This window comes from Camelina sativa, chromosome 19 (assembly GCF_000633955.1).
Source record: "Camelina sativa cultivar DH55 chromosome 19, Cs, whole genome shotgun sequence".
NCBI lineage: Eukaryota > Viridiplantae > Streptophyta > Magnoliopsida > Brassicales > Brassicaceae > Camelina > Camelina sativa.
The window spans coordinates 26,515,808-26,529,646 of record NC_025703.1 but is presented as its reverse complement, the minus strand read 5'-3'; the positions used below and the strand labels follow the sequence as shown (position 1 = coordinate 26,529,646).

Below are 13,839 nucleotides of genomic sequence, written 5' to 3'. Positions count from 1 at the left end.
TTTTTTTTTTTTTTTTTGACAAAGCACTAAAGCTTCTTTAAGTTTCAATATTATACCTTTTCCTGACCCAGAGTTACAGAGAACGAACGTATTCCGAAGATCTTATCCCCCTCAATGTCAGGTATATCCTGCATCAAACCAATATAGAAACCATCTCATGCATCCACAACAGTAGAATGCTTTACTATTGAGTATAGAAATAATGAACTTTCTCCATCTTTGTTAACCTTAAACAACGCAATAACAACAGAGAAAAAGCTCATAAACGCAGTAGCGAAAATAAGAGGCCTTGTGAACAAGATTGGTCTTCCAAACACATGGGTCTGCAACAAAGTTTCACAGCTTTTAGTAACATAAATATCTGATTCTGATGGAGAATATCAAAACATAAAGAAACTGGTCTAGCTAGCACCTGAATATGTAGATAAAAGGCGATTTGAACAATAATAGCTCGGACAGCGAGAATACACATTGCTGCAACCAACGCAAATCTCTTCCACCGTAACAGTGGCAACTGTATAGCAGTAGGAAAATGTTACTAAAAACCTCACTGAGCCAAAATCCTAGTGGTGAATAACTGAATAAACTTGCTTACATTGATAGAATATGCAGTACCGAGTATGAAACTCACGGAAAGGGCCCAGAACAATGGCCACGAACCAACTATCCACCCCAGCCAGAAACTCTATAAAGCAAATCAAATTACTTACTGTGTATAAAGACTTCTAAAAGTTCGAACTTTATGAAAATGGCATATCATACCATGATGGAGAAGGAAGCTACTATCGCAATGCCGGTTGTAACAGAATATTCCCCTGATGCCAATGGAAGGTAAGGTTTGTTAACCTGCAAAAAAACACAACACAGAGTATGATTTAGGCACTAGCAACAATTCATCTCATCAGTCTCTCAAAATCTCATAGAAAAGAATACACACATGTTAATGTTACCTTATCTATTTCAACATCAGACAATTGATTTAGCCCAACAATGTATATGTTCATCATGAGAGCTGCAACAACAGCCTGACAACAAACCCCAGTTGTTCAAACAGAGAAATGAAAAACAATGTATCTTCTCGATTAGTCATTACCTCCAAGATGCCAGTGAAAAGTAACGGAGATATGTCAGAAACCTTCTCTACTGCTAAGAAAGATACAGATAAAATGCTCAGCACCTGCAAATCCAATCACAGAGAGCTTAATGTTATCTACTTGTAAGATTGTTGTGGTTATAATTAAAGAAACACATTTCTTAAGAGAAACTTAACTGTGCCGATAACAGTATGAGGCCTAGAAAACCTGTAAAACGCATCTAACGAGTCTCTAAAAGATTTCGGTTTGCTATTCGGCTCGAAAGCCTCGGGCTGACTCGCAGTAGCATTCACACGAAATCTCGACTTACGTTTCGGATACAGCAGCCACAATGAAGATGATTCTTTACCATCAAGCCTAACAAGATTGTTCCTAAACTTCGGTTTTGCAATAACTTTACATGAATCACTACGCAGAACTCGGATTTCTGCAAAAATTTGGGTAAAGATAAGTGTAAAGAGCCTAAAATTAATACCAACACAATGTGGATCGAATACAATAAGCAAATACAATTCAGATTCCGTAATGCAATTGCTTAGAACAGTGAGAATTAAGTTACAAGTTACCAAAACCCCATAAAAACCCTACAAAACGCACCTGATAAAGATTGGAGCTTTAGATTCTGCTTCCTCCAGCCAAATCCACCAGCTGATGATAATAAGTTTGAATGCATGAGAAAACAAAGATTCAAAAGTCAAGCCCAGAAATTAAGCTTCTCCACCACATAAAAAAAAGAAAACTTTGTCACCGACCTACTTCGATCTATTAAACAATTCATAAAAAAAATCGAACCTTTTTTTTATTTATATTCATAAAAACTCAAACTTTTGTATAGTTAGTACTCTCAATCACAAAACAGAGCCTAGTAAAGAACGAAATGGGAGAAAAGATCAAGACGAGAGTTACCAGCGGAAACAAGAGAAGAACTAGAGAGCAGAGACTCCATAAAATGAAAGCAAGCTTTTAGTACTTTACTTAAGGTGCAATTATATATAGGATCCCAGGAGGAAAAAAACAAATATATATCAAAATCAAAACAAAGAATTGATTTTTTTGAGAATCAAACAAGACAAAGAAACGATTTTTTTTTAGAACAGGGAGCAAAAGAGAAAGGTTTCAGCATGAGAGAGCTTTGGGATTGTGTGTGGGTCGAGGATGATTGTGATTAATTGATGTCATTATTGTTCTTTTGATGTGTGTGTGTTTTTAATCATTTTTAATTAGATTTGAAAATCTTACTTAAACCATTTTGGGAAATTTTAGGGAATTTACTTGGAAACAATTATTCAAAGTCTCTGGAAAAGTATCTATAGATTAAGCAAAAAGAAATGTGGTGTAGGTTTGCCAAATTTGTTTCAAAGTAAAATAAAAAATCTGACGGTGCGAGGGACAACAATATCACGTGTTGCGTCCTTTAGTTTTCTCACCAAACAAAAGTATTAGTGCCTAAAATTAAAAATATTGAAACATATGGGCCAAAAGAAAATATATGTTTCCTGTCTTTTGGATAATGGGATTCACGGTACTACTCGTAGGCCTGGGAAAAAACACTAAACTGAATACTTAAACCAGAACCGAACCAAAAAATCCGTCCTCGAGTATACCCGAAATTTTATCTGAACCTAAATTTTTTTTTTTTTTTTTTTTTAAAACTTAACTTCGATTGAAAATAAAAATTACAAGGCTTAAAAAGCCCATGACGGCTACAGGCCCTTAATTTAGTCAGTTGATCCAGCGCCTACATCTACTTACCAATATACAAAAAATAGGGCGAGATTTTTTACGTAAATGATAGTCCTAGACAATCCCCGAAACCTGTCACCAATAACAGACAGAATACCAAGCAACAATAATGCCAAAAAAAGGGGGGCAAGCAGGTGACCAAAGCCTTATAAAAAGAGTCTAAACTGAGTAAAGTTTCTCCTTGAGCTTGAGGAGCTTGAAGCATGGACAGAGGGAGAAGACGAGCTCTAATGAGTAGCTTGATCTCCTTAATGATGGAGGAGGCGTTCCTGATATTGGTGGAGTGGATGCGCTGGTTCCTCTCCTTCCAAACATGGTAAATGGACGCTTGAAATGCCAGTTTTACAATGGTCTTTAGGTTAGTATTCGCCGAAGCAGAGTGAACCCACACGAGACAAGGCATGAATGGAACCGGATGTTGTAATCCAAACTTGGCCATGAAGAATCTCCAGATCGCACTTCTGAATTCGCATTGAAAAAACAAATGGTCTCTAGATTCAGGATGATTATTACATAGAGGACAAACTGTAGGAACATTTAAACCTCATCCTCGAAGCCTATCTCTAGTGTGGAGACGATTCCAAGCCACTACCCAACAAATGAAGGCATGTTTCAGAATCCTATGCTTAAACCACACTGAATTGAACCAAGGGACAGAGGGACCTGCTGGGTTGAGAGCCAACCAAGTCTTTTGAGTAGAGAAGAGATCCGATGGAGGGTTATGATCTGGTTTCCAAAGTTATGTATCATCTTGTGTATTCACCAACATCTCCCCTACCTCTGGCAAGGCTTCATGTATTAGACGAATTGTGGGATGTCTGCTTCGACTAGATGAGAACCTCCAATCTTGTCCCCGTATAGCATCCCTCACCACCGCCTGCAAAGGTATTCCTACTATTTGGGAAGCATTGGGGCCAGAAACATCTAAAAGTGGACCTAACCCAGTCCAGTTGTCGAGCTAGAAGCTTACCGTCTCCCCAGAACCCACTTCACACACGATGAACGGTCGAGCCAGGGGTCTTAACTTGCATAATTTCCTCCACATCCAGCTTCCCCCCCCCGTGAGGTGTTCAGACTCCAGAAGTTTTTGTTTCTGATTAAGTTAACTCGAATCCAGGACACCCATAGGGAACCTGCTGCAATGAATAAGAGCCAAATAAGCTTCAAGGAAAGCACCTGATTCCATGCAGATAACCTCCTTAACCCCAATCCCCCACACTCTTTGGGAGTACAAACAGTTTCCCAAGAAATCTTCGCCCCTCTGGTCGAGTTGGGGGCTCCTCTCCAAAGAAAGGCATTGCAGATTTGTTCCAGCTTTTGGAGACACTGATTAAAGAGAAGGAAGACGGATGTCCAGAAGTTGATGGTGGAGTAAATAACCGACTTCAGGAGCTGCAATCTTCCCACGAAGGAAAGATGCCGAACTGTCCAGGACGCAAACTTCTGATGTATGCGATCAATGAGTGGCTGGTAGTCCTGCTTCCTCATCTTCTGAGCCATTAAAGGGACACCAAGATATCTTACTGGGAGAGAACCATGTATGAGTTCAAACTTAGCAGATAGAAATCTTGTTCTGTCGAAATCTCCTCCATCAAGCAAAAGAGTTGTTTTCTGTCTATTGAGAGCTAATCCCGAGCCTAGTTTGAACTCCTCAAGAATCTTCAATATTCCTTCAATTTAGGACTCAGAACCATCAAAGAAAATGAGGATGTCATCTGCGAAGCTGAGGTGAGTTATCACTGGAGCGAGACACTTAGGATGGAGCTGGAATAGATTATTTAGGGCTCCCTTATCAAGTAGCTTCGCCAAAATATCCATTACCAGTACAAACAGGTGCGAAGACATGGGATCACCTTGTCTGATGCCCTTTTTCCTTGAAAGAAGCCAATTAACTCCCCGTTGAAAGCAATGTTGTAGGATGGAGATGTCACACAAGCTCAGATTCAATTGATGAAGGTAAGAGGTAACTTAAGCGCCATTAGAATTTTTAAGAGGAATTCCCAATTGACATTATCATAAGCTTTCTTAAGATCAACTTGTAAGCATCCTCTCGCTGGAACACCTTCAAGGTGGAAATTCTCCACTAGTTCTGATGCCAGGAGAACATTTTCGCATAATAACCGACCTTTAATGAAACCTACTTGGTTCCCTTGAACTGCTTGGTAAATAAACAACTTGAGTTTCTGAGAGATGAGGCGAGTGATCAGCTTATAAATGGTGTTGTAGCAAGCGACAGGTCGAAACTTCGATAAGTGATCTGCCCCTGGATCCTTTGGGATAAGTGTAATTTCTGTGGTATTGAATTTCCTAAGTAATACCCTGGTTCGAAAGAATTCCTGCACCGCCTGGATAGTACTATCCTTGACAATTGACCACGTTTCCCAAAATAATTCTACTGGAAAACCATCCGGTCCAGGAACCTTGCTTTTTGGCATGCTAAAGAGTGACCTGGTGATTTCCTCCGCCGAAGGAATAGCAGACAGTTGCTCTGCCAGAGAGTCGTCACACCGAAAGGGGTGGATGGCTTGAATTTGGTCGACTGTTAGAGGAATTACCATTGTGTCCTCTGAACCGAGGAGGTGAGAGTAATAGGCGATAGTCATCTCCTTTAGCTGCTGCACATTCTCAATCCGGACTCCATCATTTGTTTCTCGATTTCTGTCTATAGAAGGATTCAAGAGCCTTTGCAAAGAAGTTCCACTTTTTACGAGCCATATGCTCTTCTCTGAAAAGAGAGTCCGTTGGAGTAGAAAGAAGCTCAGCCTGAACTTCCTCCAGCTTGGTCAGAGCTTCCGCAGTTCTCTGTTGCAAGTTACTAAACCCCTGCCTGTTCAATAATCTGCAAGCCTTTTTTGCTTCTCGTAAGTGTTCTCCGAGGAGGAACATAAAGGATCCCATCATTGTATCCTTGTCCCAGGCCTTTTTTATACACTCCATGAAGGTGGGATGGGAAGCTAAGAAAGAAAAATACTTGAAGCTCTTCTTCGATCTTCCCGGATGATTGTCAATGGTTAAGATGCAGGGGAAATGATCTGAGTCCCCTGGAGGGTCAAACATTGCTATGGCATCCAGGAAGGCGTTTGACCAAGCTTCATTCGCTAGGGCTCTGTCCAATTTCCTGATTATTGGATTGTCTTGCTGGTGGTCAGACCAAGTAAAAAACACTCCATGGCTTGGTAAATCTGCGAGATTGTTGTCAGTAATACAGCTTTGAAAGTCCTCAATACCGCGTAAAGGTAAAAGAGCAGGAATGACTGAAAAATGCTCAGTAGAGTCGGCTATCTAGTTAAAATCTCCCATCAAAACCCATGGAGTACTACACAATGGTGAAGAAGCTACCAGAAAAGAAATATCCTCCCAAAGCTCTCTTCTCTCCCCCTCTGTGCTTCTCCCATAGACAAAAGCGACGGCAAAGGACTGAGATAGAGAAGGTAGTTTGATACTACATAGTACCAACTGAGCCATCTTTGCGAATACCAAAAGTGACACTAAGGGATCCCACACTATCCAGATCCTCCCCAGGTCAGAACTACAATAGTTACTGGCTAATCTCCAGCCAGGCAGAGTTGCCGCCATTACAATATTGGCATTCTCCTCTGCTACATGAGTTTCCAAAAAACATCTTGCCACAAAGCCATGAGAAGTTATCCAACTTCTTACTACCCGTTGTCGAGAATGGCTATTTAAGCCTCTTATATTCCAGCAAAAAATCGACATACTTACAGCAAAAAACTTGAAACCATAGCTTTTAGAGTTTACCAGCCGCACTCGAGGTCGAGCCTCTTGTGCTAGCTGGGGAGAGGGCATTCTGTTGTGAGAACCAAATCTTTTGAAGCTTCTTCTTGGTTTTCTTAGATAGAGTTTACCAATCCGGGGGAAGTGGGAAGCCCGAGTCTGGAATCTTCACATCATGGTGAGTTTGGCTTTCAGTTAAAGCCTGATACCGGTTTGTAACAGAGAGTGCATGTACTGATACCGCTAATTAGGCAGGGGACTCTAGCGGTGGAGGTTGTCGCTCTGAGGGGGGCTTTCCCAGTTCCACAATTGGATTCGGATTTCCTTTCTCGACCCACACCAACTGCTTTAAAGTAGAGCCCTTATCACTCGCATACCCTTTCTCCTGGCCAATTGACTTTTGTCCATTCCTCTTATGAGGGACACTACAAGATCTCCTCTTCGAACATGATCGGGAGCGAGTACGTTTTGGTTTTGTGGGGAGTGCAGAGTCCTCTGAAGCACGAACGGAGACACCCTCTACCATAGTCCCATCTTGAGACGGGAGGACCACGTTCTTGTGAAGAACTTCTTTTGATCTCGACGGTATATCCTTTTTGAAGGGGGAGCACTTCATTAGGGGCTTAGGGCAACGACTTAGAAGGTGCCCATATCTGCCGAAACTCAGGCATTTTGGAGGAGGTCGCGGATACTCCACTGCCACACATGCAGTGTTACCCTGGACATCCCTAAGAATAACCGTCGCTGGGAGAGGAGCATCTAATTTTATCACAACCTTAACTTTAGTTTGTCCGATATTAACTGGATCCAACCAGGATTTTTCCCTATGGAGAGGTTCACCAATACCGCTGGCTATGACACTGATACCTTCTAGGGAGTAAAGTTGAGGAGGGATATTCTTGAGGATCGCCCAGGTCGGAGCAGTGTGGAGCTCCTCCAATTCTAATGGACCATCTAGAGACCAAGGGTAGACTGTGCAGGAACAGTTATCCGCTTGCCAGAACCCAACATCCGCAACCCACTGTCGAGTAGATAGGGATGGAATGAAAATGAGGGCTGTTGTGTCGGAGATGATCCTGACGGTGATGTTGCTATAACGACCCTAAATAGGATTCAAGTCCGTAAAGATGCGGGATGATGGAGGACATAAGCCGTGAAAATGGGCTACAAGATGGCCCTTCCACATTTCTGCCGCTTTCAACAGAACTGAGGAAGGAGCCATTACCAAGGGAGTGCCGTCTTCGAGAAAGGTCGGTGTGGCCAACTGTTTAAGATTTCGGAGGGAAACCTTGAATGTTGATGCCCACGGAGTTTCCCACTTTGACTTCCTAAGGGCAGCATGATTGTCTTGTACTGTTGCAGGAATGAGTGGAATAGGAGTTGCCAAATCGAGAGGGGGTTCGGCTGGAGAGTCGATAGAAGCAACGACGGCTAGAGGGGAGGAAGCTTCAAACACTGAATTTTCCACCTGAGATAAACTCGGTGCTAATTCAGGAACCTCTACGGAACAACCCATACCCTCAACTGCATCAGGAATTACAATAGGAGAGTTGTTAAAGCTAGTCATTGCGATTTCGCTAGGGATTCCAGGAGTTAAGGGAAGAGATCCCTTTGCCTCGACCGAAATGAGGTAGTCACTTGAGACGAAGGACTGAGACACCCGGTCACCAGATCTGGAACGGGAGAGGATGGCCGAGGACTCGTCACAGAGGAGGAAGCCAGAACACGAGCAAACTTAGAGGTTACCGAAGAGGGTAACACCCTTCTGAGTTTTTTCTTTTTCCTTGCAGTAGTCATTCTCACCGGTCGGCGTGAGGCCAACCGGCGGCGGCGATTAGGGTTATCGGGGAACTAATCACCTAAAAAGGAGAAATTTTTCTCTCTCTCTTTGAACCCAAAATTTTACCCTCCAAAACCGGTTATTTACTCATTATTTCTGAGTATTCGGGGTAAATTTTGGGTATATGTGTATCCAAAAAGAATCTAGGTTTTTATCGATTTTAAGATTTCAACCCTGAACCGATCCGAACTTGACAGTACCTAAACTGAAATTTTACATTTACCGTATTGGATCCTAAATTCCCTTATATCTGCAAAACCCTAACCCGAGCTGAGTATCTGAATGCCTAGGCTAGTTTAACTTAGTATGGTTTGGTTGGATTTTGTTTGGTTTGGTTCGGTTTAATTGAGATTAGAGTCATACGGTTTAAAGAAACAAAATTGTTGGCAAGACTTTAGTAACGCATCGAAAGGCCAATCTTGTTATGCGATAAAGACGAGTCCTTTTTACGGCCATTCAAAATCTCCCAACTTCAACCCCAAAAAGAACCTAAAGGCGCTAACTTTATTTTTAATCTTTTGCTTCATCACTCTCTTCTCCTTCATACACCATTATCAATCACAATCTCCCAATTCGGATAACATCATCATCCAAAAAAAAAAAATGGATGGAGCACTCTTCCCTCACAAACCTCCATACCCAATTCAATCCAAGAGATCTCCACAACCTCATCAATCCTCTAACCAATCTATCAAATTCAGTTCCGCTACACTTCACTTACCTCCTCCTTCTCCTCCTTCTTTCCCTCTCGATTCTCTCCTTCACCATCTCGTTCATCTCTCCTCCACGCCTCCCAGACATGCTGCTGCTCGTTTCCCTTCTCTCGAAGTCTCGGCTGATTCATCGTCACCGACTCATAAATGGCGGCAGGACTCGACGAAGCCCATGTCGTCGAGCTCTGTTCTGGGTGTTGAGATTGAGAACGAGAGAGGTGGGTCTTTGAAACTCTTGTGTAAGAAAGAAGTTGTCTTGGTTAATTCAATCGTTGAACAGCCTTTGCCTGGATTGAATAGGTTCTTCGATTCTGTGAAATCTGAGTTGTTTAGAACTGATTTGGTTAGTTTGGTTAAAGGTCTTGATGAATCTGGGCATTGGGAAAGAGCTGTTTTTTTGTTTGAATGGTTAGTTTCGTCTTCGAATTCGNCAATCTTGTTATGCGATAAAGACGAGTCCTTTTTACGGCCATTCAAAATCTCCCAACTTCAACCCCAAAAAGAACCTAAAGGCGCTAACTTTATTTTTAATCTTTTGCTTCATCACTCTCTTCTCCTTCATACACCATTATCAATCACAATCTCCCAATTCGGATAACATCATCATCCAAAAAAAAAAAATGGATGGAGCACTCTTCCCTCACAAACCTCCATACCCAATTCAATCCAAGAGATCTCCACAACCTCATCAATCCTCTAACCAATCTATCAAATTCAGTTCCGCTACACTTCACTTACCTCCTCCTTCTCCTCCTTCTTTCCCTCTCGATTCTCTCCTTCACCATCTCGTTCATCTCTCCTCCACGCCTCCCAGACATGCTGCTGCTCGTTTCCCTTCTCTCGAAGTCTCGGCTGATTCATCGTCACCGACTCATAAATGGCGGCAGGACTCGACGAAGCCCATGTCGTCGAGCTCTGTTCTGGGTGTTGAGATTGAGAACGAGAGAGGTGGGTCTTTGAAACTCTTGTGTAAGAAAGAAGTTATCTTGGTTAATTCAATCGTTGAACAGCCTTTGCCTGGATTGAATAGGTTCTTCGATTCTGTGAAATCTGAGTTGTTTAGAACTGATTTGGTTAGTTTGTTTAAGGGTCTTGATGATTCTGGGCATTGGGAAAGAGCTGTTTTTTTGTTTGAATGGTTAGTTTCGTCTTCGAATTCTGGTGCTTTGAAGCTAGATCATCAAGTTATCGAAATCTTAGTTAGGATCTTAGGTAGAGAGTCTCAGTACTCTGTTGCAGCTAAGTTGCTCGATAAAATTCCTCTACAAGATTACCTTCTCGATGTTCGCGCTTACACCACCATTCTACATGCTTATTCACGGACAGGGAAGTATGAAAAGGCTATCAATTTGTTTGAGAGGATGAAAGAGTTTGGACCTTCACCAACTCTGGTTACTTACAACGTGATTCTCGATGTTTTCGGGAAAATGGGTCGGTCTTGGAGGAAGATTCTAGTGGTTTTAGATGAAATGAGAAGCAAAGGATTGAACTTTGATGAGTTCACTTGTAGCACTGTGCTATCTGCTTGTGCAAGAGAAGGTTTGTTAAGAGAGGCCAAGGAGTTTTTCGCTGAACTTAAGTCGTGCGGCTATGAACCTGGAACTGTAACTTACAATGCTTTGTTGCAAGTTTTTGGTAAAGCAGGGGTTTATACTGAAGCATTAAGTGTTTTGAAGGAGATGGAGGAGAAAAACTGCCCAGCTGATTCTGTGACTTACAATGAGCTTGTTGCCGCTTATGTTAGAGCCGGTTTTAGCAAGGAAGCTGCTGGTGTCATTGAGATGATGACGGAAAAGGGTGTAATGCCGAACGCAATCACATATACTACAGTGATAGATGCGTATGGAAAGGCGGGAAAAGAGGACGAGGCTTTGAAGCTGTTTTATAGTATGAAAGAAGCCNAAAAAAAAATGGATGGAGCACTCTTCCCTCACAAACCTCCATACCCAATTCAATCCAAGAGATCTCCACAACCTCATCAATCCTCTAACCAATCTATCAAATTCAGTTCCGCTACACTTCACTTACCTCCTCCTTCTCCTCCTTCTTTCCCTCTCGATTCTCTCCTTCACCATCTCGTTCATCTCTCCTCCACGCCTCCGCGACACNCCACTTGGAACACAATGCTTGCTCTGTGTGGGAATAAGGGTATGGATAAGTTTGTGAACCGGGTGTTCCGTGAAATGAAGAGCTGCGGATTTGAACCTGATAGGGACACATTCAACACGCTGATTAGTGCTTATGGGCGATGTGGTTCAGAGGTTGATGCCTCGAAAATGTACGGTGAGATGACAAAAGCAGGTTTCAACGCTTGTGTTACAACTTACAACGCGTTACTTAATGCCTTGGCTAGACAAGGAGATTGGAGATCCGGCGAGAATGTGATTTCAGACATGAAAATTAAAGGCTTCAAACCAACTGAAACATCTTATTCGTTGATGCTTCAGTGTTATGCTAAAGGAGGGAACTATCTAGGGATAGAAAGAATCGAGAACGGGATAAACGAGGGCCAAATATTCCCAAGCTGGATGCTTTTGAGAACATTACTTCTCGCAAACTTCAAATGCCGAGCACTAGCGGGATCAGAGAGAGCATTCACACTGTTTAAAAAGCACGGATTCAAACCGGACATGGTGATTTTCAACTCAATGCTTTCCATTTTCACAAGGAACAACATGTACGATCAAGCAGAGGGGATTCTTCAGTCTATCCGCGAGGACGGGCTAAACCCGGATCTTGTAACCTACAACAGCCTCATGGACATGTACGTAAGAAGAGGAGAGTGTTGGAAAGCCGAAGAAATCCTCAAGACTCTAGAAAAATCGCAGTTGAAACCGGACCTGGTCTCTTACAACACGGTGATCAAAGGTTTCTGCAGAAGAGGGTTGATGCAAGAAGCGGTTAGGATGTTGTCTGAGATGACAGCGCGCGGAATCAGACCTTGCATATTCACTTACAACACGTTTGTTTCAGGTTACACGGCGATGGGAATGTTTGAAGAGATAGAGGATGTGATTGAGTGCATGGCGAAGAATGATTGCAGACCAAATGAGCTGACTTTTAAAATGGTAGTGGATGGTTACTGCAGAGCGGGGAAGTATAGTGAAGCTATGGATTTTGTGTATAAGATTAAGACCTTTGATGCCCGCTTTGATGATCAGTCTATTCAACGGCTTGCTCTCCGAGTACGTGAGAATTTAGAATCCTAAGACAATTATACATATTTGTTTTTTCTGTAGATTTGGGTTTCTTTTTTTTTTTTTTTTTTTTTTTTTGTATTGAATTTACATTTCATTCACTTTAATTTAAGCAAAACTTTGATGATGAAGGACGAATAAAAAGGTTACATGTTTCTACTCTTTATAGAAATAGGAATTCTCAGTTAACAGAATAGAAATTGTCTAAATTTAGAAAGAAAACCAAATTAATAACATGTTTCATAAATAATGTCTTCAACCTTTAGCCATGAAACCTCAAAAGTTTTAGCGGGTGTCAAAATCATGCAGTGTTTGGCTACAACCACCAACCGTGTCTCTCATACATTCCTCGCTCGCAGGTTATTGTTTTTGTCCTGTTTTGCTCTCTGTTTCCGTTTTGGATTTTCTTCTTCGTTGTATATTCTCTATAGACTATAGATATTTTCTAGTATATGTTGATTTTGGAACTTTAAAGATGAAGCTTTGAATCGTCAATTTACACACTTGAGGTTGAGGTTTTTCTTAATTTCTGATGCCAAAATCGATTTTGTCCCTATAGGCAATCGATTTTGTACGTTAAGATTTAACCTAATATCAACTAATTATGTCAATTTATTGCTTGTTTTGTAATAGAGTGTATAACATTTTTTCTTTCTCAGACATAAAGTATAATTGTTAGTGATATTTGAATTATATTGATAAGAAAGCACTCTTCTTTATTATCACAATGAATCAATACAAGTGTTAACGAGACACTCTAGACGCAGCTAGACATATCTCTTGTTCCCTCAGATGACACATGCGTCAATCTGTTCCTTCACAACTAACAAGCATAATAAACTTTTTTCCTTTACAAAGTATATAAGCATTGAGTAAGCCGAGCTAATCACTCGCACGTGTTCCTCTCACGCTACATACGTGCTCCTTCTTCTTTATCTTTTCTTCTTATGTAGACCCGATGAGGCTTATCAATACCTCACTTCGAAATGAAGCTTGTCCTCAAGCACAAAGGTTGGGAATTGTTTTTGCAGTTCTCGTGCCACCTCCCATGTTTTCTTGTCCTCAGGTAAACCTTTCCAGCGAACTAAGGCCTCCAACACGCCTTTATTGTTGTAACGTGTATCGAGTACTTCCTCTGGTTCCAATGACACTTCCTCTGCTTCATTGAAAACTTCTAGTAAAGGAATAACCTGATGATGCGCTCCTAGGACTTTCTTAATCTGAGAAATATGGAAGACTGGATGTATCTTTGAGCCATCTGGTAACTTCAATTTGTAGGCTGCTTTACCAATCCGCTCCATAACTTCATAAGGTCCAAAGTATTTGGCTGCAAGTTTCTGGCACGCACGTTTGGTAACGGACTATTGCCGATATGGCCTCAACTTTAAAAATACCCAATCACCCACTTCTAACTCCACATCTCTTCTGTGATTATCGGCGTTATTTTTCATCAGCTGATGCGCGCATATTAATTGATTCTAAATGTGAGTCAGCATTAAGTCTCTTTCTTTCAGCAT

The 13,839-nt window shown here is 41.6% G+C and overlaps 2 protein-coding genes and 2 pseudogenes across 2 annotated transcripts in view; 1 reads left to right on the top strand and 3 right to left on the bottom strand.

Annotated features, from left to right (window-relative positions):
* Positions 1–2,396, bottom strand: part of LOC104767264 (homogentisate phytyltransferase 1, chloroplastic-like) — a 22,821-nt gene extending 20,425 nt beyond the window's left edge. The window contains exons 1-10 of the mRNA XM_019240638.1: positions 2,001–2,396; positions 1,692–1,742; positions 1,271–1,521; positions 1,094–1,177; positions 951–1,025; positions 763–846; positions 596–685; positions 413–514; positions 228–323; positions 57–128 (exon numbers count right to left, since the gene is read on the bottom strand). Coding sequence (XP_019096183.1) covers positions 57–128; positions 228–323; positions 413–514; positions 596–685; positions 763–846; positions 951–1,025; positions 1,094–1,177; positions 1,271–1,521; positions 1,692–1,742; positions 2,001–2,040 — 945 coding nt within the window. The 5' untranslated portion in view covers positions 2,041–2,396. The remainder of the gene's footprint in view (positions 1–56; positions 129–227; positions 324–412; positions 515–595; positions 686–762; positions 847–950; positions 1,026–1,093; positions 1,178–1,270; positions 1,522–1,691; positions 1,743–2,000) is intronic.
* Positions 2,875–5,440, bottom strand: LOC109130915 (annotated as a pseudogene).
* Positions 5,478–6,413, bottom strand: LOC109130914 (annotated as a pseudogene).
* Positions 9,606–12,471, top strand: LOC104767261 (pentatricopeptide repeat-containing protein At2g18940, chloroplastic). Its single transcript, XM_010491312.2, has 2 exons — positions 9,606–11,035; positions 11,117–12,471. Exons 1-2 carry the CDS (start codon positions 9,746–9,748, stop codon positions 12,332–12,334), a joined length of 2,508 nt encoding a protein of 835 aa, XP_010489614.1. The 5' UTR covers positions 9,606–9,745; the 3' UTR covers positions 12,335–12,471.